This window comes from Cotesia typhae, unplaced genomic scaffold (genome assembly GCF_013202065.1).
Source record: "Cotesia typhae breed Kobodo isofemale line unplaced genomic scaffold, CoteBio_Ctyphae scaffold_13, whole genome shotgun sequence".
NCBI lineage: Eukaryota > Metazoa > Arthropoda > Insecta > Hymenoptera > Braconidae > Cotesia > Cotesia typhae.
The window spans coordinates 8,917,604-8,943,542 of NW_027423774.1; the positions used below are offsets into that span (position 1 = coordinate 8,917,604).

General features: G+C 32.2%; 2 protein-coding genes across 7 annotated transcripts in view; one reads left to right on the forward strand and one right to left on the reverse strand.

Annotated features, from left to right (window-relative positions):
* The window catches only part of LOC141534860 (coiled-coil domain-containing protein AGAP005037), a 651,729-nt gene that overhangs the window by 290,626 nt on the left and 335,164 nt on the right, over positions 1 to 25,939 (reverse strand). For all 6 annotated transcript variants that reach the window (XM_074254459.1, XM_074254463.1, XM_074254462.1 and 3 more), the window contains one exon: positions 1,442 to 1,504. In XM_074254459.1, the coding sequence (XP_074110560.1) occupies positions 1,442 to 1,504 (63 nt within the window). The remainder of the gene's footprint in view (positions 1 to 1,441; positions 1,505 to 25,939) is intronic.
* Positions 10,405 to 15,581, forward strand: LOC141535152 (uncharacterized). The gene is made up of 7 exons (XM_074254976.1): positions 10,405 to 10,972; positions 11,170 to 11,453; positions 12,005 to 12,332; positions 12,429 to 12,806; positions 14,573 to 14,779; positions 14,901 to 15,089; positions 15,520 to 15,581. The coding sequence occupies exons 1-7, from the start codon at positions 10,534 to 10,536 to the stop codon at positions 15,579 to 15,581; spliced, it is 1,887 nt and encodes a 628-aa protein (XP_074111077.1). The 5' UTR covers positions 10,405 to 10,533.

Sequence of the window (25,939 nt, forward strand, 5' to 3'; positions counted from 1 at the left end):
TTAACGAGCTGTAACTCCGAGGAATGTGGTCATCCAGCAAAAAAAAAAAATTGTAGCTCAAACTAGCTAAAGTGTCTAGTTTTCAAATATGAACATAAAAAATTTTCATCATTATAGTCTGAAAAAATCCTTAGAAAACAATAGAAAAAAATTTTTTCTAAATTTTCTCTCGTCTAAAAAAAGGTCTACGGGCTTAAATAGATATTTATGTCATAAGGCCGTGAGGTGGCGGTTTTCTGACAGCGATAATATTTCAATATGAGTTTAAGGTTTGTGGCGGGAAGGTTCGAAACGGACGTAACTTTAATGTCCGAGGCGTAGCCAATAAATTTTATGAAGTTTCACAAGGGCAAAAAAACTTAATTTCATATTAATTACCTTTTCATTGATATTTATGTATGGTGTAGTTGTTATTTTATTAACATTAAGTCCGCTTCATAATAAACTGCCAGCAGAGAAATACTTAGCGCTACTCAATAGTAACTGTTTAAAATTTAGTCACAATCATTGGTCGGTACACTGAAATGTGACTTTTTAACTTCGGGAAAATCGGGAATTTATTGTTTTTACCCCGTTTTGCCAAAATCGAGTTTTCATCAGATCTCGACGTTTTGAGGTCCTAGAAAACTTCCCTGACTATTCCTGCAAGAGTGTCACTATATGTGTGTGTGTTGTGTGTTGTGTATTGTGTGTTGTGTGTTGTGTGTTGTGTATTGTGTATTGTGTGTTGTGTGTTGTGTGTTGTGTATTGTGTGTTGTGTGTTGTGTGTTGTGTGTTGTGTGTTGTATGGTGTGTGTGTGTATGTGTGTGTAAACCTCTCATAACTTTTGAACGGCTTGACCGATTCTATCTCGGTTGACGCCAATCGAAAGATTTTAACTGAACTTAGATTTTGAATATGGTTTGGACCTATTCAGACCGGTAGATATTCGGAAATCTCAAATAAACTACGAAAAAAAATTTTTTTAAATGTGGTTTTTTTTAATAACTTTTAAACGGCTCCACCAATCAATTCCAGAAACAAATTAGCTCTTAACATCTAAAAACCACGTCGATCGCTACCAAGCCGGTCAAAATCGGTTGATTCGTTCGTGAGTTATCGTTGACGAAAAAAATCGACAGAAATTTTTTTTTTTCGGATTACACCGAAATTTCCGGTCTAATCAATTTTTGTTTGAAAATTTATCGTAGAATTTGAAAAACTGCGTTGAATGCCGCTAACCGCGTGAAAATTGGTTGATTCATTCAAAAGTTATTGCGGTTTGGAAATCAAGAAAATTGTAAATTTGATATATGTATCATCATTGTCTGAGTAATTTAAAATTATATTTTTAGCCTAAACTTCCTTAGAGCAGATTTTAAGGGCTCCAAAAACATTTGCCGTTCTGCCTTAGGTTTACTAATAGATGTACTAATAGGAATAATAATCAATATTTTTACCTTGAGATGACATTCGAGGTAGAGTTGACGATTTAATAGCTGGCTTCGCAGGTTTTGTATCCGCTATTTCGTGTAAATCAAACAATACGTATGATTATTATCATATGTTATGAGATAGTATTGTAAGTTATAAAAACATTTTATTTTCTAAGCTCGAAATTTTCGATGTGATATATATCTTAATATGAACCTTTCATGTGAGGTCATAGGTAGCCTGATATGGTAATTAGCCGGATCAGGACATACCTGAATATATCAACCTTACTGTAGCTTTATAAAGACATATCACACTATGTGTAAATTATCAGAAAGGAAAAACAGTTTTAATTAAATCGCAAAAATCTGCTACGAATAAAAAAAAATGTCGAAAAAGGGATTTACATAACTCTGAAAAAAAAAATACTTATAACGATTCGAAATGGCTTAAAGCGATTACAAACGATTGAACTTGACAAATATATAGATATACATTTTGCATGGATTGGATTGTTTTGATTTTTATGAACTTTCCACTTACAAAATTGAAAATTTTTAAGAATCGGGAAGTCATTGGTTTTACCCCGTTTTTCGAACATCGAGTATCTATCGAATCTCGACGTTTCGAGGTCCTAAGAAGCTTTCCTGGCTATCCCCACGAGCGTGTCACTATGTCTGTATGCATATGTGTGTGTGTGTGTGTTTGATTTCTTTGATTTTCTGGGTTTTTTATTTTTTAATTATTACTTTCTGAGAAAGGATGACACGCAAAATCGTGAAGCGTTCCACATTTTTTTCAAATTCGAAAATAATGCTGTGAAGCGGGAAAGAATAGGAGTTACGGATAATTATTACGTGAAGCGTTCCAACATTCACGTAACAGAATATTTTGGTGGGAAAGGTTTGAGAAAGGATTAGGGAGAGGAACTTCTTAATGTGAGTGTATAGAATATGCGAGAAAAAATTCAAATAGCTCGGACTGGGATTCAAACCCAGAACCTTCCGATGACATGTCGGCTACTCTACCATTTGAGCTATCCGGTCTATACTAAATTTTACTTTCGTTTATTCTACATACATTAAGCCACACCGGCCATCTTACGGTTAGCATTTTTCAAATTCGAAAATAATAGGAGTTTGTCTGTGTGTCTGTGTGTAGCTGTATGTTTGTCTGTGTATATGTGTTTCTGTGTGTGTGGATGTATGTATACCTCTCATAACTTTTGAACCGGTTTAATCGCTTGACCGATTTAATTGCAGTTGGTACTATTCAAAAGGGCTTGACTGAACTTCTACATTATACAATTATGATATACCCGAATTGATCAGATCGGCAATTTCGGTGTAATTTGAAAAAAACACTTTTTTCGATTCTTTTCCTCAGCAATGACTCACGAACAAATAAAAGGATTCTGACCGGCTTGACGGCGATCGACGTGGTTTTTCAATTAGATTTCAAAATTGATCGGTAAGACCGTTTAAAAATTATTCCGAAAAAACCACATTCGAAAAAATTTTTTTGTAGTTTTTTTCAGATTTCTTAAAATCTACTGGTCCGAATCAGTCTAAATTGTATTAAAAATCTGTTCAGTCAAGCCCATTCGAATAGCATCAACCGCAATGAAATTGGTCAAGCCGTTCAAAAGTTGTAATAGGGACACACACACACACACACACACACACACACACACACGCGCGCGCGCGCGCGTACAGATATACGAACATCATCGCGAAAACATTTAGGGAAGCTTTCTAGGACCTCAAAAGGTTGAGATCTGATGAAAACTCGATTTTCGGCAAACGGGGTAAAACCAATAACTTTCCGATTATCGAAAACTTTCTTAGCGTGAAGTTAAAAAATCACGTTGTTAGAAGGCAATAAGGTCCTAAAATGTATCTTTTATTACATTTTTGCAAACAGCGACATGAGACCGATGACAGCAAATAGATATTGAAAGACATTTATTTACATAAATTAGTCGGGTAAATCCCGAGTAAAAGTTTGAATCGTAGATTCAACGTACTGAACGTTAAAATCGTCATTTGAACGTAATGGACGTTAAAAACGTATGTTGAACGTACCCAACGTATTATAAATGTGAAGAGAACTAATAATGGGTGGAAATAGTTCACAACCTTTATCTGTAAGAATACTTGAATTGTTACTATTAAAAGATTTTTTTAGAATTTTACTGTCAGCATCGGATATATTCAATTTAATCTTTTTTGCAGGATTGACAATGATAGCTTTATGAACCGCAGCTGCTAGTTTTGATCTTCTAGTCATATCATCAACATACTTATACTCATAGTTTTGATATTTTTTATCTGTCTTTGAAACATCTGATAATTTTAATCCTGCTTCATCTTCATCACTATGCAAATTAAAATTTTTTGCATCTTGCTCTGGTTTATTTACATCTTTAAATTGAATCGAATCGTTCATTTCATACAATCGTCTTTTACACGATAGACAATTGAATGAATCATGTAGACCACTAAACTTTTTATCACATTTTTCAGACAAGAAGTGTAAACCATTTCTTACGCAATCGTGGTTTTTTTTTGAAAAGGATTACAACATTTATGCGGAGGCACCATTATTGAAATAAAACAATGAATGTGATCGAAATAACAAATAAAAGCAACACGAGTTGCGTTTGTCATTTGTTTTTACGTCTGCTTAAAATCCAAAAGATACACAGAAAAAAAATAGTTCTTGAATCGAGTGTAAATTATTGAAAAGCTCAATATTCTTGATTTGAGTAGAAAAATTCTTGATTTAACGAAATGTTTCTTGATTTAATGAAATTTTACTTAATTCAAGAATTTTTGTTCTTGATTCAAGACAATTACCCTCTTCAAAATTATATTCTTGGTTCAAGAATTTTTCTCGTGAATCAAGTTAATTTTTTTTTCTGTGTAGAAAATTAAAAATTATTTCAAATTATTGCAAAAGTTCTGCCAGGAAAGTTAATAAATCCGTAAAGAAATAAGTTCTACATCTTAATAAATCTCGGCTTCGCCTCGGCCAACAATTACATGTGATCTGAGACATTTCTTACTTTACTTCCCTCGGAGTGTAATATACTATGAAACGGAGTACACGGGACCTTCTTTATCCGGAGAAGGTCTTCGATCTGAGCTAGAATTATCGACCAATTCCCCAGGGCGCTGTGCTCCGAAGTACTCGCGCCAATAGTCTTAAGCTAGTGAGTAAGTCCCCGAGAGGGTAGCGCCGGCGCCGAGAGAGAGAGAGAGAGAGAGAGAGAGAGAGAGAGAGAGAGAGAGAGAGAGAGAGAGAGAGAGAGAGAGAGAGAGTGGGGATGACAAAGCCAAGAAGAAACGAATCAACAAATTTTGGTAAGTTTTATTGTGTTTGGACGATCGAAGAATCAATCTCGCAAAGATCTAACTCAGGTAATAAAATTATTTTTATTCTATCGCTTTTTGTGGAACGAGGCGATGAATCTTAGTTACATTTAATGCGTGCTAGGCCCAATGCCAGCTCGCTTAAGTTTAATTAATCTAAGAAATATTCTAATGCCTATTTGGTGTTCCAGGACCGTACCGCCAATAACACCTCATCGAGGACAACCAAGGAAAGACGAGAAATCCGGGAGTAATAGCGTCAAAGGATTTTTGGAACAAAAAACCCAAGGAAACTCTAGGTACAATAAATACGTCTAAATAGATTCTCGGTGAAGCGGCATCAGCCAGGCCTTATGTCGGCTGAAGGTTATCGCCATTTCGCGTTCGGTCACAATCATTAGTTTTAATAAAAATTTAATTAATTAATCTTACCAAAATTTAAGTAATTGGTTACGTCAATATTTAAGTACTCGTTAGTTGAACTAAAATTGAAGTATTAATTTAACCAAGTTGAAGAATTAATTTAACTGAATATCAAGAATAATTAACAAAATGTTTAAGAACGAAATTTGGTAAACTAATCAGAATAAAAGTCCGAATGAAATTGACAATAAATTTAAGAACAAGTCAGAAATAAAATACTAAAATTATAAATTAATAATACCAAGAATTATTTCGGGTTATTAATTAAACACGTAGGCAGAGTTTGGATTAATTTTACTAGGAATCATTTCAGTTTGTTAATTCATGATTTCGGTGTCACGTGAAAAATTGATCTCTGGTAATTGAGTTTAAGTAAAATCAGTTAATTTTGTGTCAATTAAAATCATTAAAATAGTTCAGTAAAATATTTTAGTAAAAATCATCAGAAGTAAAAATTAGTTGAAATCAACATAAATAATTTGGAATAAATTTTGATTGTGTGAAGTAAAACAAAAATAAAATTAGAATCATAAAATAATTTTAAAATTAATTGTTAAAATCATTTAGATAAAAGTAGAAAATAATTCAGTTGTAAATTTCACTTGAACAAAAATTCAACAAAAGTTGGGAGAGGGTCCGCCATCTTGTCTCGAGCTAAAACGCTGAGTAAAGGACATACAAGGTCGAGACTAAAAATCTCAAGGCGTTGTAAAGTGAAATGTAATCCACAAAATTAAAATAAAATAAATTCCAAGTTTCAAACAACACAAAAGTAAAATAAAGTAACGGCAAAAATAAAATAAACTCAGTTATTCAGAGACAAATAAAATAATTAAGTTAAAATTAAATGAAATAAAATCAATTGTCAATTTCTTAATTCGGAGATTAAAATTGAATAAATCAATTAGTTAACTCTGACTAAATAATTTGGACAAAATTAAAACAATTAAAGTAAATAAACTAAAATTACAAAATTCGGCAAAATGCAATTCGAAAAAAACAATTAATAAAATGAAGCTAAATTAATTTTAAGGAAATTAATTAAAGTAATTAAGTAAAATTTTATAATAAAATTTGGCGAAAATAAAATCGACAAAAGTAAAATTGTTGGAAGTAACGCCTAACCGTCTTACCCCATGAGTAGTGGGGAGGTCATGTGATGTCATTATCCCTGCTTAAGTTGAGATTTGAGAACTGTACCACCACTTACTTCCGATTGAGTTTTGGTAACGTGCGGATGCACATATTAATAAATACTCTTAACTATTAATTGGTATTGTTTATTTAAAAAGACCCTACCTAATTCTAACAGGTTATGAGCCTTACACGTGTCCACTGCGCAAAATGAATAAATTAAAACTTAAAATTTTAAGCAATAATTAATTATTACCCTTACGGTTTATAAGAAACTTTGAAGTTCTCGAGAACATAAGTGACTAGCGTGAGGTGAACTGTTTAAGTGAACTGAAGTGAATAATCAAGATTTGAAGTTTTGAACAATTCAAGTTTTGAAAAGTTGCAGAAATGTCAGAAGAAACGTCTTCTGTTGGAAAGTTTGACCATGACAACGGTCAACGTAAGTAATATGAAAGAAAATTTTTTTTTATATTTGAGATGTGTCAGAATATTTAAGAGATGAGCATGAATTTTTGAGATGCGAAAAATACGTATGTAATTTTAAAATTTTAAATTAATAAATTTGGCAGAATTTTTATTTGTTAACTAGGAAGGAATATTGTAATATTCCTTGCCTGTTGAAATGTTCATGTTACATGTTGTATATAGAAGTGTTGAAACCAAGTTTAATTACTTATGAGAACTATGTAACCTGAAACGTTACACTGGGGCCAAGCGCACATGGTAAGAGCATCGAACAATCGTTGGGTTGTTGGATATTTTGAAAAGACTGAGATGTGCCTTTGTTACTCAATGTTTACTTTGAGAAAAATATTGAGAGTGACTTCATACGTTTATGAAGATTAAAATTGGTTTAAATAGAAATTTATACCTGTCACGGGGCTCCTTCATTACCCGTTGAAGGTCATCACCCTAGCCGTGGTTAGTTATCGACAGGGCGCTGTGGTCTAGGATGCTCGCGCAGTAGAAATAAAATTTACATAAGTTCCGGGGCTTAGGAAATAAGCATTCCGCGGGTGGGGATAATCCCACACGAGGGACAAGTGAAGTTGCCGCACGGAAAAACGTTATTGTTAAGCCGGAGCCCGAGAAATCAGCACGAGATTTTGGAAATACCAGGTAAATATTAATATTCCTCTGAGATTCCTGTGGAACCTTCAGAGCGATTATTTGAATATATAAACTTGATAATTACTGTTAGGCATTTAGCCAGCCTAATTATCAAGTAACAACCACTCTAACTTTCCTGAAATTCCAGATAAATTATTGCTAAATATCCCTAGTTGCGATGCAAGTGAACCCGAGTACCGAGGAAGTCGTGAGATTTGGCTGACAAAGTTGCCTCTATTAGAAGTCCACGAGAACGACAAGAGACCCGAATAAAGAAAAGAAGTCGTCAAAAAATTCTCACGTACAAAAGTTTGACCTCGGTAAATTATTGCGTCGTCCCCGGAAACTCTAGGCACAGGCCAGGTTCAGCCTTCCAATCACCCAACTTGATTAATTAATTAATTATTCGAATTTAATTGAAATATCTAAATTATAAGTCGAGGTTAAAATCAATTAAAATAAAATTTGAATAAATAGAAAATTCAATAAGTTAGAAAATTTCAAAATTAAAAATAAAAGAGGTTAAATTTAGAATTGATATTTCTATAAAATTGGTCAATTAATTTAAAATTAAAATGTATAAATCCGAAAATTTGATATTGACAAATTTAAGTCAAACTGCGTCATTTATATAAGCGATATTTTGTTGATTAAATTTATTACAAATTAGAAATTAAAATAAAACTAAAGGAAACTAAAATTAGAAAATTGTCCAAGTTAGATTAAAATTGACCAATAAAATCAACAAGTAAAATAAATTAAAATTTAAAATGAAAACTGATAATTAAAATTTGCTTTTGGAAAACTATAAAAAAAATTTTAAATAAAATTACAATAGACACAATTCCTTAAATTAGAATATTAAAATTGTTAAGTAGTAAATTAATTTATAAAACAAAATTCACAAGACTAAAATTATCAATAAAAGAAAATTTGTTCAATAAACTTCGATAAATAAATTTGTCAAATTCCAGTACGATGATTTCAAAAATAATTAATATAAAATTTAGCCTTGGGAGATTTTTACCAAGTTGAAGACTAAGTCTCAAATCTTGACTGGAATTCAAAATAGACATAAGCCGATTATTCAGGCAGTTTGAATTCGAGTACATTTTAATTAATCTAAAATTTTGGTTGAATAAAACGCTGCTGTGATACTAATAATTAGGAAACCAGAATTTAATAAAATTAATTATCGAAGTCAAGTTAGGGACCGGGAGATTTGATTCCCAGGAAGTTATGTTGTAAAAAGTATCTTGGATTTTAAAATAATTATAAATTAGAGTCAAGTATGTAATTGGAAATTGTTTTATTGAGAATTGTGTGTGTGTATGTGGAAAATATATTACTGTATATACTAGGGTGTTTCAAAAAAAGATGAATTTTTTTTTTCTTTTGGTGTCTAAAAATTGATAGTATACCTAAAAACAAAAATTTTGGCGCCCATGTGAGCTCTTAATATCAATAGTAAGATTTGCCTGTATCCATTTCTTTATTTTCCATTTAAATAACACGGGAAAAATTTTTTTTAATTTTTTAATTTTTATTACTTTGGAACGGTTCATCGTAACAACAATCTCAAAAATGATATTAGTAGGAAATTTTACGTTCTATAAAAAACGTCTGAAGACCAAAGTTTCTCAGATTAACGGCTTCAAAGATATCCGCGGTCAAAGATAACACTAATAAAAAATTTTAAATATTTTCCAATAAAATTACAAAAAAAAATATCACATGCTATATTTTTATTATTTTTTATGTTAAATTACTTTAATTCCGTTAACCTGAGACTGTAAACTTTTTTTTTTTCTAATTAATTCAATACTTAACTCACGAAATGCACTAATATATATATATAAACGTTAAAAATGTCACATAAATGATTTTTTGGTCTTTCTTATAACAAATTTATTTTATATTTTATAAAATTTATAAATTTTTGTAAGAGGAAAATGTAAAGTTCCTTATTACACAAACTCACCAAACACTCATCATTGCATATTATTCAAAATAATATAAAAATTCTGTAAATACGTTAAATCATTTAAATCTACTATAAAACTTGATCAAATGTTTTTTATTTGAAAAATATCAACAGAGCTTTATTTAGCTCTGTCGGTACAGAGTATTATACTCATTGAATTTGAGTGTTGTAGCTAATACGCTCTGTGTTGGTAAGCCTGGTTGTTCGGTACTAACTTCATTTAGTTACTTTGCTCTCAACGCTTTACTATATCTTCTCGTCATTGTCTTTGTTCATTGATACTGACTGTTTTTTCAATCCGTTATATTATTAATTTATTTAGTTGAAATGTATTAGTTATAAATTTTGTGACCATAATGGTGAAAACAGTGTACTTGATTGGTGATGTGTTAAGTGAATTAGTTGGAAAAAAATTACCCTCTCTGAAAGAGGTTATGTCGCTTTTATTTTATTATCTTGATACGAAAAATTTTTCAGTTAAAGAAAGTATATCAATCACTATCAACAAAGTTTTTGAAATTTGGTGTGCGGCACAAATCCCGACAAGAGAGAAAAGATCTGCTTTTTTGAAACTAATCTCAAATCACAATCGATGGAAGAATTTACAAAAAAACCGTAAAATGAAAAAGTCAAAGTCTCAAAAAAAAAAGGAATCCGTTTTTCAGGATGAATTAAATAAACTATTTGATGTAGCTCATGCGGATGTTTTAAATATACTGGACAAAGAAAAAAGATTATTTTATTTGGGACAAAAATCTTCCAGTCGACGTGGTTTTATTTCATATAATTCTCAACCAATTTTAGAAGATGTCGAAGACATGGATGTTGATATCAGCAATTATGATAATAATAACAATAATAGTGATAATAATAGTGAAGAGAACATTGATAGCAATGATAAAAACTATAATAATAATGGTAATGATAGTAATAATAATGTCGGAGAGTTTGATAACGACAATGTCAAGTTTATTGTGCAGTTGAGACTGATGATGTTGCTAATCATAAAATATCAAGTCATCCATCTCAATTATCCCAGAAACCTTTGGAAAGTAATACTTCTCGTATAATCTCTGATTATGAAGATGAAATGCCAAAACAACAAGTTCCAAAAATTGATATAATGACACCAGAACTTGCTGCGGCTTTGGATAGAGCTAACGTGACTAGTAGGATGGCGACTTACATTATTGCTGCTTTATTATCTAGCTTGAACATTGATTGTGCAAGCGTAAACTTTAGTCATGTGACTATTCACCGAGCAAGGGAAAAATTCCGGAAAGAAGCGGCGTTAAATCTGAAGACTAATCTGGAAACTGACAATTATGTACTACATTTTGATGGAAAACTGTTATCAGATATTACAGGTACAGAACAAGTTGACCGGCTTCCGATTATTTTAGTTCCTAAACTAGAATCTGGGACTGGACAAAACCAAGCTTCGGCTATTATTAAAACAGTAAAACAATGGGATATTAATACTGACAACATCAAAGCATTGTGTTCTGATACTACGGCGTCAAATACGGGTAAATAATTTATTAATAAAAAAAATATAACATGGTTGATTACCGTAATGTTTAAATGCTAAATCAAATCAGATTTTTAGTATTAACCATTAATTTCCAAGTTATGAGTTATTTTTTTTTTTTCAAATTGAAAAGATTTCTCCGTACTACTCTAAAAAATCCATACTTCACTAGCAATTCTGATTTTATTTTTTCAGGAATCAGAAATGGTGCGTGTGTATTAGTAGAAAAGGCTCTTAGTAGAAAACTGTTGTACTTGCCATGCCGACACCATATTTTTGAAATTGTTCTTCGAAGTGCATTTGAAGTATACTGGCCTGCTTCGTCTGGCCCAAACGTTCCAATTTATCAGAGATTTAAAAAGAAGTGGGATGAAATTGACCAATCAAACTTTACGGCTGGTATTTGTGACAAAAAAGTTTTGGAAGTAATAACACCAATCAAAGATGAGATTTTGAAATTCGTTAATAATCAAATAGAAGTAAAATTTTTTAATCCAGAGCTGAAGAATTATTAACTGACGTCAAAGTGGAAAAGAAAAATGTATAAAGTTCAGTATAATTGAGGAGCTGATTTTCAAAAGGGTATCTTTTCATATTTTAAAATACCAGTTTTCTGAACTTTTAAATACTAATTACTTTGAGAATTATGAACATTTATAAATGAAAATCGAATTGCAGCTTCATAACCGATTGCACTTTATAGCTAAATTAAAAAAAGTTCAATACAAATATTTATAATTGAAGATAACTAGTTTTTTGTCTCGATTAATCAAAAATCAAAAGATACCCTTTTGAAAATAAGCTCCTCAATTATCAATTTTATTCTGATTAATTAACTTGCCGTCGTGATTAAAAATATTGAAAATCAGTTTCACATGACTGTTATACTTTCAATCATCTTTAACGATTAAAATTGCGTTTGTAAAATATTTTACAACTTTTACCTCACATCAGTTAATAATAATTAGTCTTCTCAACTTTGAAATTGCGATATAATCAATTTCATTTTGACTTATAACTTTTTTTGTAGATGGATCATTGTCGAGACGATTACCGTGAACTTCTGGAATTATCATTAATATTTTTGGGTACTACTACCACAAATATTACATTTAAGCATCCTGGACCGGTCCATCATGCAAGGTGGATGGCTAAAGCAATATATAGTTTAAAAATTTTTTTATTCAGAAATGAATTTCATCTTACTAAATCGGAAATAAATGGATTACGAGAACTTTGTTTATTTATCATAATATTCTATTTAAAAGCTTGGTTCACTGCGTCGTGTGCTATAACAGCACCTAATAATGATTTAACTTTGATTAAAGAATTAATTTCATTTGAAAGATTTAATAATAGTCTTTCACAGACATGCTGACAAAAATTAGCCGATCACTTGTGGTATTTAAACAACGAGCTGTCTGTTTTATCTCTCTTTGATACAAATGTTTCAGTTGGAACAAAAAAAAGAATAGTTCATGCTCTTAAAAACTGTAAAGCCAATGAAACTACAACAAATCGCTTTATAATAGATAAGAAAAATTTAGAGTCATTAATATCTTTAATATCATTAATATCGATTAATATATTTGAATCGTTTGATTTGTCGTATGAGTTCATTGATGAGGATGTTACTTTGTGGCCTCAGAATCCGAATTTCTTAGAAAACTTGGAGTATTTCGGGAAACTTCAAGTTGTGAATGATGTAGCAGAACGCGGCGTGGTATTGATAGAGCAGTATAATCGATGCTTAACGAAAAATGAAGAACAGCTTCAATATTTGTTGCAAGTAGTGACAGAACATAGAAAACAATATCCTAATTGCAATAAAAGTAATTTTATAAAACTGTAATATTTTCAAGTTGAAAAATTGTTGTAACAAGCTGTAAATATAGTTTTTTGTTATAAAGAATTAAATGTTCAATTAAATTTCTTAATATTTAGTAAAAAAAAAATAAATTTGTTATAAAAGAGACCAAAAAATCATTTATAAGATATTTTTAACGTTTATATTTATATATTAGTGCATTTCGTGAGTTAAGTATTGAATTAATTAGTAAAAAAAAAAGTTTACAGTCTCAGGTTAACGGAATTAAAGTAATTTAACATAAAAAATAATAAAAATATAGCATGTGATATTTTTTTTTGTAATTTTATTGGAAAATATTTAAAATTTTTTATTAGTGTTATCTTTGACCGCGGATATCTTTGAAGCCGTTAATCTGAGAAACTTTGGTCTTCAGACGTTTTTTATAGAACGTAAAATTTCCTACTAATATCATTTTTGAGATTGTTGTTACGATGAACCGTTCCAAAGTAATAAAAATTAAAAAATTAAAAAAAATTTTTCCCGTGTTATTTAAATGGAAAATAAAGAAATGGATACAGGCAAATCTTACTATTGATATTAAGAGCTCACATGGGCGCCAAAATTTTTGTTTTTAGGTATACTATCAATTTTTAGACACTAAAAGAAAAAAAAAAATTCGTCTTTTTTTGAAACACCCTAGTATATACTCCTCGTTAACGGGCTGTCGAGGAGGTTAGTATTAGCAGGTTGTCGACTAGTGTTATGGTATCCTCCTCTGTCCTAGTCGATTTCAGGTTCCTTAGTCCCGTAGTGAGGGTCCTGTAGACAGCGAAAGGGCTAAAGACGGTATGAACCTTGGGCAGGTGTCTGGGCGACCACCCAAGGTCATATCTAGTGTCTTAGAGCGTGAGGGTCCTGTGGACAACGCGATTTAGTTAGAAACTGCGGTATAGACGCTTCTTATGAAGGTACTGTCAGGAATAAGCAACTATGATAGAAACTGCGATATAGACGCTCCATATGAGGGTATCGTCAGGAATAAGTAACTTTTATAAGTATGAGTGTGTGCGTGAGTATTAAATTAAGATTTAATTATTGTCAGACTGTTGAAATAAATTTATAATTAATGCCAATTTTAATTGTTTTTATTTATGTCAAATTTTATGATTTCTCTCGACCCTGTGATATCTCTCTTGCTTGGACCGGTTCTGGAAACCGTGATAAATATTCCAGTGGCGCCCTCAATTATTAAATTCAAATAAAGGGGTGACCAAGGGACGGTTCAAACCCGTTATTAGCTATATATATTTATCTGCAGAAATCGGAGACGAGGAATTATTTAAAAAATTCTTGGAAAGATACAGAAAAGTTTTTCAATTTGAACAGAACCATCCTGGAGAGAAAATATCACTAAGTATTAGTGGTGAGAGAGTGTAATTTCATGTTGAGACGCGTGAGGTACCTTATCAAGCAGGTTGGTTGAAAATCATAAATTTTATGTACATCAAAATATTGAGAATTAATCCAATTATATGTATTTTCTCACTTAAGGTCATCTAATTCAAAATTAATTTTTGACAATAATGAATAATAATTAACTTGTATATTCAAAAAATAAATACAAGTTATAATATGTATATCAGGAATATGGACTAGATAGGATCATAATAACAAATTACATTATTATTTCTGCGTTACATTACTATTTCTTGTAGTTCAGTCAACCAGGCTCAAGGCATAGCTCCTGGTATAAGAATATTATTAATTAAAAATTAATTCGTTTAACAGATAAAAGCAATATGAACGAGGACGAGTGGAGAGCCGCTATTAAGTCGATTGAGAAACAAGAAGGAGATGGTCCTTGGGTAGTCTCACCAGGAGATGACCAAAAATCTGTGTCTCAGGAAGATGAGGAGACATTATTACGAGATGCGATTGAGAGTGGAGATGAGGCCGAGAGAGAGAGATGCGAGAAAAAGAGATGTGACAAGGAAAGTACTCTGTTAAACAAAATAGACATCCCAAGGAGGTTAATCTTTACCATCAATTAAATGTATAGAATCAGTTAATCTTAATTATAAAATTAAATCAAAACATTTTTCCGTTTCTAATATAGTTGCAAAAAATAATGGAATTGAAGCGCTATCTGGTACTGCTTCACAAATTGTGGAGAGTAACACTAATAAAGACGAAGTGTTATCTCTGGTGAGGCAATTTTGCGAATCCTCTACCAATATGATGAAGCATTGCCAGGAATCTCTGTTAGGTGCTCAGGCAGCTGTTGCTAAAATGGAAAAAATTCAAGGTTTGATTACACCGGCACACAAAAAAAAAAAAGTTGTCTGTACTTGGGACGCGCCACATATATTCCCATGTAATTTGACCCGCTGAACCCGAATTTGAGGTCCGTTTGGCCCCTACACCCTAGGATTTTGAGAAAACTGTAAAAAACCGAAAAAAAACGGGAAAATTGGGGGTTTTGGTGATTGAAAAATTTTTTTAGATTCTAACTATGCATGATTTTCATGTATTTCGATCTGCTTTATACTTATCTGAAGTGTACTCAGACCAGCAGCCATTAAAAGTCTAAGTAAATCCCGAAAAACCCATGAAAATTGCGAAAAAAACAAAAAATTCCCAATATTGTGATAAAAAAAAATGTATTGAGCTAAATATATGATGATTTTCATGTAGGTTTATCGACGACATATAAATCTCCAACTTTTATAACTCAGACGTCTCGAAAACATCAAACAAATGTGCAAAAACCCCGAAAATTGGAAAAAATCAAATGTAATATAATAAAAATCGAGTTATTATTCAAAATAAATAAAAAAATCATATCATTCGATCTGTGGTGCATAAAAAAAAGTATTTCGTCCTAAGACTTAAAAAAATTAATTTTTTCGGAAAATATCATCAAAACCCTTTGGATTTGAATTTTAATTCGTTCTCCGCTTATATCTCACCCTTTTATCTTCAAACGTCCTGCATAAAGGGTTTCTCTTTCGTTTCCTCTCTTCTTCGGGTAAATCTCTCTTCAGAGTCCAACAATGATCTGCCATCATATTTACATCCCACGTTCCTTGATATCGTTTTTCCATCACACTAATGTCTTGATGGAATCTCTCACCTTGCTCTTCACTAAAATCACCAAGATTTTCAGGAAAGTGTGAAAGATGAGAATGTAAATAGTGCAATTTTGTATTCATTAAGCAACCTAAAGTATTATAGTTGTATAACAACTCGTCAACTAAAGTTGCGTAGTTATCACTTTTCGTATTCCCTAAAAATTGCTGTGATACTTCCTTAAAACTTCCCCAAGCTGCTCTCTCAATCTCGTTCATCTCATATTCAAGATTAGCATCCTGGAATAGAGTCCGAATTTGGGGTCCATCAAAAATTCCTTCTTTTAATTTAGCGTCACTTATAGCTGGAAATTTTTCGCCCAAGTACTTAAAACAGTTTCCATCTTTATCCAGAGCTTTGACAAATTGCTTCATAAGGCCAAGCTTGATATGAAGTGGGGGCAGCAAGTACTTGGAAGGATCAATTAGAGATTGTCGCGTAACATTGTGAGAACCAGGATTCAAATTTGTTCTTGTTGGCCATTCTTTTTGAATGTAATGATTCTTTCGGTCTCGGCTATCCCACAAACATAAGAAGCAGGGGTACTTTGTGAACCCTGATTGTTGGCCTAGCAATATTGTTGCAATTTTCAGATCACCACAAACCTTCCATTGATGTTCTGAATAGTTTATTTTATCTAATACAAGGGTCCCTGCATCGTAAAACACTTATTACTTGTGCCTGCCATGACGGCATTCAAGCCGTTAACCCAGGGACTATGCCAGACGGTCCTGTTGCCCGCCGTCACCACGTGGAGGTGCCCTGGTTACAGGCACAAGCATTTAAGCAAGAAATCGATTCTGAGCCCAAAAAGTTCCTAGAAGTGAAAACCCTGAAACATCAGCTTAAAGAAAAAAATTTATTAACTAAAAATACAACAGCTTATTTTTATCGTGATAGGGAAAAAAATCTGATAACATTTTTAAAACGGCGAAAATTCATTAGTGGACTGTTCAGATGTAAGAAGTTTGATTGATGAGTTAAAGCCGAACACTTTCAGGACGAGGAGTGAAAGTTTTTCATTGCTTTGTCTAAGCGAAGTCTCAAAGCACCGACTCCAGTAGCTCATTTGACCAAAAATCATTGAAAAGTTTGTGGTGATCTGAAAATTGCTACACTAGTTAAGCCAACAATCTGGTTCACAATATATCCCTTCTTGTATGTTTGTAGGATAGTCACGATTGGAAAATTCCCTACAGTAGAAAAGAACGGCCAACAAGAAAGAATTTGAATCATGGTTCTCACAACGTTATGCGAGAATCTCTCATTAATCCTTACAAGTACTTGCTGCCACCACTTTATATCAAGCTTGACCTTATGAAGCATTTTGTCAAAGCTCTCGATAAAAATGGCAACTGTGTTAAGTACTTGGACGAAAAATTTCCAGCTATAAGTGACAATAAATTGAAAGAAGGAATTTTTTATGTACCCCAAATTCGGACTCAATTCCAGGATGCTAATCTTGAGTATGAGATGCACAAGATTGAGAGAGCAGCTTGGGGAAGTTTTAAGGAAGTATCTCGAAATTTTTAGGGAATGTGAATACAAAATTGCACTATTTACAATCTCATCTTTCACACTTTCCTGAAAATCTTGGTAATTTCAGTGAAGAAAGAGAAGAAACATTCCATCAAAACATGAGTGGATGTCAATATGATGGTAGATCATTGTTGGACTCTGAAGAGAGATTTACCCGAAGAAGAGAGGAAACGAAAGAGAAACCCTTTATGCAGGACGTTTGAAGATAAAAGGGTGAGATATAAGCGGAGAACGAATTAAAATTCAAATCCAAAGGGTTTTGATGATATTTTCCGAAAAAATTAATTTTTTTAAGTCTTAGGACGAAATACTTTTTTTTATGCACCACAGATCGAATGATATGATTTTTTTATTTATTTTGAATAATAACTCGATTTTTATTATATTACATTTGATTTTTTTCCAATTTTCGGGGTTTTTTGCACATTTGTTTGATGTTTTCGAGACGTCTGAGTTATAAAAGTTGGAGATTTATATGTCGTCGATAAACCTACATGAAAATCATCATATATTTAGCTCAATACATTTTTTTTTATCACAATATTGGGAATTTTTGTTTTTTTCGCAATTTTCATGGGTTTTTCGGGATTTACTTAGACTTTTAATGGCTGCTGGTCTGAGTACACTTCAGATAAGTATAAAGCAGATCGAAATACATGAAAATCATGCATAGTTAGAATCTAAAAAAATTTTTCAATCACCAAAACCCCCAATTTTCCCGTTTTTTTTCGGTTTTTTACAGTTTTCTCAAAATCCTAGGGTGTAGGGGCCAAACGGACCTCAAATTCGGGTTCAGCGGGTCAAATTACATGGGAATATATGTGGCGCGTCCCAAGTACAGACAACTTTTTTTTTTTTGTGTGCCGGTGTTATTGACGAGTTCAATAAACAAAAAGATGTTTTTGTTAAATAAACAAAAACCCTTGAAGACAAAAATAATGAGATCTGTAAGCAAATAAAAGATGTGAATAATGAATGCAGTAAAATGCATGAGCATTATCAAAAATTAGTTGATAGAGATGAGAGCAGATCAAACGGTGGTACTTCTAGTAGTGAACTTGGAGAATTGAAAAATCAAGTTTCTAAATTAGTACAACAAGAGTTTAAAAAGTTAAAAGTAGATAGAATTAGCGAATTTCAAAATTCTGACAGTTTAGTAAATAAAATTAAAGAAACATTGAAAGTAGAAATTATTAGTAAAGATGAGGGTATGAAATGAGATTATAAACTTACACCAAATACAAAGTTTGAACATTTTTATGATCTTTTTACATCAGAATTAGGAGTTCATGAATTACTGTATGTAATTGATCCGACTAACACTCCGCGTAGAGATCTTGATACTGATATTATTGAAAAACATAAATTCAGAGTTCGAGATATTTTAGTTAATCATTTAGATCATAAGTATCATTCTCAAGTTATTGGAATAAAAGATCCGGTAGAACTTTTAAATACAATTGAAGACCTTAAGAAAACTGAAAGTAATAATTCTTCAAGTGCATTCAGAAGACTATTACATAGTATGCAATATTATCCAAATAAAGAAAAAGCTTCAGATTTTATTGAAAAATTTGAAGATGTCATTAGAGATTACGGAAATTTGTCTGGTATTAAGCCACTGTCAGAACTTGAAAAGAAAAACGCCTTTTATAGTACTATTATGACCACCGTTCTTGATGTTCAATCAGTTGAATTCATGACAATGTCTTCGACTGGTCAAGGACTTAGTTATGAAAAATTAAAACTTTTCATATTACAAGCAGAAGCTAACAAAAACCATGCAACAGCGTCTGAGACCACAGGAACTGTAATGCAAGCTCATCAAGGACGTGATTGCTTAGACAGATGTTATGAGTGTGATGATCTGGGTCATATAGCAATTAATTGTCCATGGAGAGGGACAGGACTGAAAAAATGTTATGGGTGTGAACAAGTAACTAACCATAAAGCAGCCTACTGTCCTTTGAAGAAAACATAACAATCACATGGTGAAAGAGGTAGAGGGTATAGCCGTGGTTTCGACAGATGATGTTCTAACGCTATGAGAAGGTCGAAAGTTTTCCAAAATACCGGAAGACAAAATTGGAAACGGAAGAATAATAATGAGAGAGGCGGAGATGCGAAAAGATTCAAATCCGATCGAGGAAGAAGAGCTTATAAAAATTTCCGAAACAATGATAAGAGGATTCAACAGAAGTCAAAGGAGAAAGACGTAGGTGCGAATTTCACTGAAACTAAACAAGATAAAGGTAAGATGTCTTTTGAGAATCTTCCAACTAATCATAGTCAGTATTATTTACAACAGTCCGATCATGATGATAACAGTTGCAAATTTAAAGATGTTTCTGAACAAAGTAAAATATTTACAAAATTTCTTGCTGATTCGGGTGCAACAGAACATTTAACTAATAGTAAAATAATATTGAAATCCTTTGATGAATCAGATCACGAAAAAATAAGATGCGCTAATAAAAACGAATCCTCAGATTTGAAAACGGAGGGAGCGGGTAAAGTCGAGTTTTCATTAAATAATAATAAATCGATCCAAATAGGAAATGTTATATATGCAGAAGCTTTGTCCGAAAATTTATTATCACTTGGAAAATTTGCAGAAATGGGATTTAGTATTTATCTAGACAATAAAGAAATTGACATTTTTGATCCTGTTTCAAATGAATCATTTATTACTGGAGTTTATAACAAACCTTATTGGATAATAGAATTTGAAATTAATAATAGTCAGAGTAATGATGGGAATAGCTTTATAAATAGAAAAATAATTGCAAATCTAACTTTAGATAGATCGGATGGTTGTAATGAAATAAGATATAAAACGAGGAGTGTAACTACGAAAGAAATTTTAGAGAAGAGTGATTCACATACAGTCGAACAGGTACGAGATGAGGTTAAAATCGATATTATTTCTAGTGGTGATAAAGAATGTTATGATAATGAAAGAGATGAGTTACTAGTAGAAAAGTTACATGTAGATAACAAAGACTTGGTTGTAGAATCTGAAAAGGTAAAATCCGTAGTCTAGAGTAAAAACAAATTTGTTTATGAAAATTCAAACTTTGACACGTCTATCTGGGATAGAAAATTTCATGATATAGATGAATTACCTATTGTTGAATTATCGGAGAAAGAGTCTCCATTCGATGAAAACGACAAAAGTTTTGCTAAAAATAAAAAGGCCATGCTTTGGCATGTAAGGTTGGGTCATGCATCTATTAGTTACTTAAAAGCTCTTCAGAATAAATTTCCAGAAAATGCAAATTTTAGGACCGCGATTTTCGATGATACTATTTTAGATTGCGAAGTATGTATGATTGCGAAATTAAATAAAAAACCATTCAACTCAACACGTCGACGGGCAACTGAACCTCTTCAAATAATTCATTCTGATACTATGGGGCCTATAAATCCGATATCTCATCCAAAAGGATATAAATTCATTTCAGTTTTTGTAGATGATTATTCTAGACTAGCAATGGCATATTCAATGAAAGCAAAAAGTGAAACGGGTCACTGTTTTGAGGCTTTTGTAAGAAGTGCAAGAAATTTGTTAGGTAGAGACGCGAAAGTATGCTATTTACTTACAGATCAGGGTACTGAGTATACAGGGGGATACACGCTCGAGGTGTTAAAAACTCTAGGAACAGAACAACAATTAGCAAGTCCCGATACACCTGAACACAACGGGGTAGCCGAAAGGTTCAATCAAACGATACAAAAGAAAGTAAGAGCCTACATGTATGATGCGAAATTACCTGAAAATATGTGGGATCTCGCTTTAAGTGCTGCTGTATATGCTTACAACCGAACACCTCACAAGTCTAACGATATGATAACACCTTTACAAAAGTTTGTACCGAATCACAATTTTGACATTAATCAATTGAGACGTTTTGGTTGCGTAGCATATATTAAAGTACCAAAAAACTGGTCCTAAGTTTAGGTTCGAAGGGAAATGCGTATTTTGGTAGGATATACACCTACTGGTTATCAGTTCTTGAAACCAGAAGAAGGAAAATTTTATGAAAGTAGAGATGCTTGTTTTAATGTAAAACTGGTGTATGGTGATAAGTATGATAAAAACGGTGTGAAAGATTGGCCGGTTGAAAAATTATCAGTTAATAAAGAGAAGTGGTTTGTTGAATTTAATAAAGATGAGTTACAATTTTTAAAACCGGAGGGAGAGACGAAAAGAAAGAGAGGACGACCGAAGAAACAGCAAAATATTTTAACAGATGTGAAAATTAATAACGGGAACTCAATTAAAGATAATAGCTTTTCGGAAATAATTGATGTAAACGATAAAATTGATGTTAACTTAGTTTTTGGTGAGAGAATAGATTGTGAGACGAGTGAAACCCAGGATAAAATTTGTCATGCAATGTTAGCAGGTATTCAACAAGTTCCAATATCTTTTAAAGATGCTATGAAATCAAAAGAATGGGGATTTCGGCAAAATGCTGTGAGAGATGAGCTTAATTCTATGAATAAAAATAGTGTGTGGAAATTAGTTCACCGATCTATTAAAATGAAAAACGGTAAAAGATTAAATATCATAAACTCTAGGTGAGTTTTCAAAAAGAAAATTGAAAATGACAATCAAATTAAATACAAAGCGCGATTAGTGATTCGAGGTTTTAAAGATAATAATAATTATGATCTCAGAGAAACCTATGCCCCTGTATCTCAATTGCCCTTGATTAGATCTGCCTTTGCTATAATTAATAAATATGATTTAGAGACTTGTTATCTTGATGTAAGAACTGCATTTTTAAATGGCATTATAGATGAGAAAATTTATATGGAAATCCCAGAGGGTGTGAATGTTACACAAGAAATTACGGAAATTATGGTGTGTAAATTAGAACGAGCTCTATATGGTTTACGGATTAGTCCTAAAAAATGGAATGAGAGATTTACTAATGTGGCATTGAGTATAGGATTAAAAAATCATGAAATTGAGCCATGTTTATTTATTTGGAGTGAAAACGGAAAGATTCTTATTTTAATACTATATGTTGATGATATTATCTTAGCTTCTAACGACAAATCTAAAATGGTTGAGGTAAAATTAAAACTTAAAAAGGAATTTGAGATGAGTGATTTGGGTGAACCAAAAGAATTTCTGGAAATTTCAATACATCGAGATAGACAAAGTCGAGAAATCATTCTTAGTCAGGAAAAGTATATAAGTAGAATCTTAGAAAAATTCAACTTTAGTGATATGAGTCCACAGAGAACGCCTATGGTTACCACTCAGGTAATTAATAGAGAAAGAAAGTTGAGAGAAGAAAATATAAATGATGATGTGTTAATTACTACTGAAACAATTAAAAATGTTCCTTACAGAGAAGCGATCGGTAGTTTGCTATATTTGGCCGGGGCAACTCGATCAGATATATCCTATGCGGTTAATGTATTAAGTAGACATCAAATTAATCCAACCGAAAGCGATTGGCGTATGGTTGAAAGAGTGGTCAGATATCTAAAAGGAACCAGAACCTTAGGATTAAGGTACACTGGTGAGCGAAATGATATACAAGCATACTCTGATGCGAGCTTAGCAGATTGTAAAGGATCTCAAACAACTTGTGGGTATGTCATAAAATTGTTTGGTGATACAATCACTTGGCGGACTCATAAACAACCATATGTAGCTCTGTCTACGTGTCAAGCAGAGTATGTAGCAATGAGTGAGGCGTGTCAGGAATTGATAGCTGTAAGTAATTCACTTAAGTTAATTTTGGACAGAGTATTCTATCCTATAAAATTGTGGTGTGACAATAAAGCTGCCGCGTCGTGTGCGAAAACTAGCGGGGGTAATAAATTAAGACATATGACAGAGATACGAGAACATTATGTAAAAGAATGTGTAGCGCGAAATTTTGTTGATGTTGAATGGATCCCGTCAAAGAATCAGATTGCTGATATATTTACAAAACCTCTTGCGTTTGACCTACACAAATACTTGACTGATAAATTAATGAATGCTAAAATAGATCAATGTTAAATTATTGACTATTCTGTTTCAGGAAAATAAACTTAAAGACTCACCTTAGTAATATTAATTGAACAATTATTATCATTCTTAGTAGCTAGAGATATGTAACTTTTAGATAATAAGAAAATCTATGTATTTTATATGAATCATTGTAAAATGGTGAAAGACAGCTAGACGGGAGGGAGTGTTGGAAGTAACGCCTAACCGCCTTACCCCATGAGTAGTGGGGAGGTCATGTGATGTCATGATCCCTGCTTAAGTTGAGATTTGAGAACTGTACCACCACTTACTTCCGATTGAGTTTTGGTAACGTGCGGATGCACATATTAATAAATACTCTTAACTATTAATTGGTATTGTTTACTTAAAAAGGCCCTACCTAATTCTAACAAAAATAAATTCGTAGAATACTAGAACGTAGCGAATATTTTGTCGGCAGATTATTAAGACCTCTGTCGTCAAATTTTAATCTATTAATACGAGATACGAAGACCTCTTAGTATTAAATATTTATTGTTGTATTATTCAGACCACGGCAGTAAATTAGTTAAGAATTTTAATAAGAAAATTAATCGCTATAGGAATTTGGATTGGGAATGAATGGAAGATTTATTCAAGAGAAAATTTATTAGTTGAAATTTAATTTCGATTTAGAAAATTTACTAATCAAATTTAATTTGAAAATAAAAGTAAATAATAGTCTTAGAAAATAATTAATAAAGTATGGAAATTTTAATTAGTGTGTTTGAATGATAATAATTACATTGTAGGTGCGTGTGGAAAGTTATGGAATTATGAAACTTTTAAAAATATGGAAATATGGAATTATGAAATATGGAAAATTGTGAAATATGGAAAAATATGGAAATATGGAAAATAATTAGAAACCGCGGTATGGTCGCTCCATAAGAGGGTATCGCCGGAAATAAGTAACTATGATAGAAACCGCGGTATGGTCGCTCTATAAGAGGGTATCATCGGGATTAGGAACTTTGATAGGAAGCCGTCGTCCAAACGGGAATAGGACTTAGTCTTAAGTGTTAATTAATTGTAAGGGAATACTATTGTAACGGGGTTGGTTAAATAAAATTTCTTGGAAAATGAATTTCTTCGATAATTTCTGTTTTCTTCCCAGCAATCTCTCACGACCCTATAGAACTTACTCCATGCTCTGGTCTAGTTTCTGGATACTGTGTCTAAAAATCTAGTGGCGTCCTAAATAAATTAAGAGGTGACCAAAGAGAACGAGTGGGCTTTGTCAAAAGAGTCTCATTCCGTTTCAACTATTTGTTCTGTTCATCTGCTATTCCTTAGCATACAAACCGAGTTTCATTAAAATCCAGCAATTATTCACAGATGTATTTTTATTTAAAAAAAAAGTACTTGATCATAAATTTTTGAAAAATTGAAATTTTCAAAAATCATTTTAGGGTATTACTTTCAACCTATAGAGCTACCAAAATAGGCTCATAGATTTATCAAAATCGAATCGTCGAGTTTTAGTGGCCCGCTTAAGAAATTCTGACTCAATACGTTGGGTACGTTCAACGTACGTTTTTAACGTCCATTACGTTCAAACGACGATTTGAACGTTCAATTCGTTGCATCTACGATTTTAATTTCGACTCGGGATGATACCAAAGACGACGACCACTTCACTCGCGCAAAGAAATCAACGAGGATCATCGACGTGGATAATCTTCAAGAACATCATCGACGAAAAAGGCTGTTCCGAATGATGAGACGACGGAGTGTTTGGAATTTGGAGTTGAGCAAGCGGCTCAGGTGTGAAGTTGTAGAGCTCGCTGTCGAGTGCGCCAATGCTCCGACCAATACATAAATCGGAACGTCGATATCGGAAATTTGGACAAGTGGCGCCACCTCGTGAGTTTCAACGACCACCACTTGTCAACAAGAACAGGAGAAACTAAAGAATGCAAGAATTGGGAATTTCTCCTTCTTCCACGTTTTTGCTAGGTAATTCTGTACTGAGTTTATAAGTTTCAGATAAGTTTCTGTTCAGGATAAACTTATTGTTAACAAGCTCAACTCTTATAAAAATTTTGTTTAGTTTATTTTAAATGTAAATACAAATTTTGTTTTTATACAAAAAATTTTTTGCAGTCATAAGTCTAACTTAATAAATTAAAATTATACACTCAGCAATTTTATACAATTTGTTATTGGCACTCTTGGATAAAAAATTCTTCTTATCTTAATTTGTATGTATAATTATCACAAAAGTATTTGTTCTGACAACTATCATTGAATTAATCACATTAACTATCATTCTTACTATTAGTCACTTTCATCGCTTTCATTAATTCTAATTATTATCGACTCACTTCGCGATCCATATTGATGCACGTTCTTCTTGCTTTAGCCTCTTCTTTTTTTGCATGTTCAATGCAATCGGACCATAATGAAGGTGGAATATTTTCCATTGCATTTGTACATAATTTTAAAAA

Coding starts and splice junctions, on each gene's coding strand:
- LOC141535152 (XM_074254976.1), top strand. CDS start 10,534: ATGCCAAAACAACAAGTTCCAAAAATTGATATAATGACACCAGAACTT. Junction 11,454..12,004: donor TCGTTAATAATCAAATAGAA/GTAAAATTTTTT, acceptor CTTTTTTTGTAG/ATGGATCATTGTCGAGACGA. Junction 12,807..14,572: donor ATATCCTAATTGCAATAAAA/GTAATTTTATAA, acceptor TTCGTTTAACAG/ATAAAAGCAATATGAACGAG.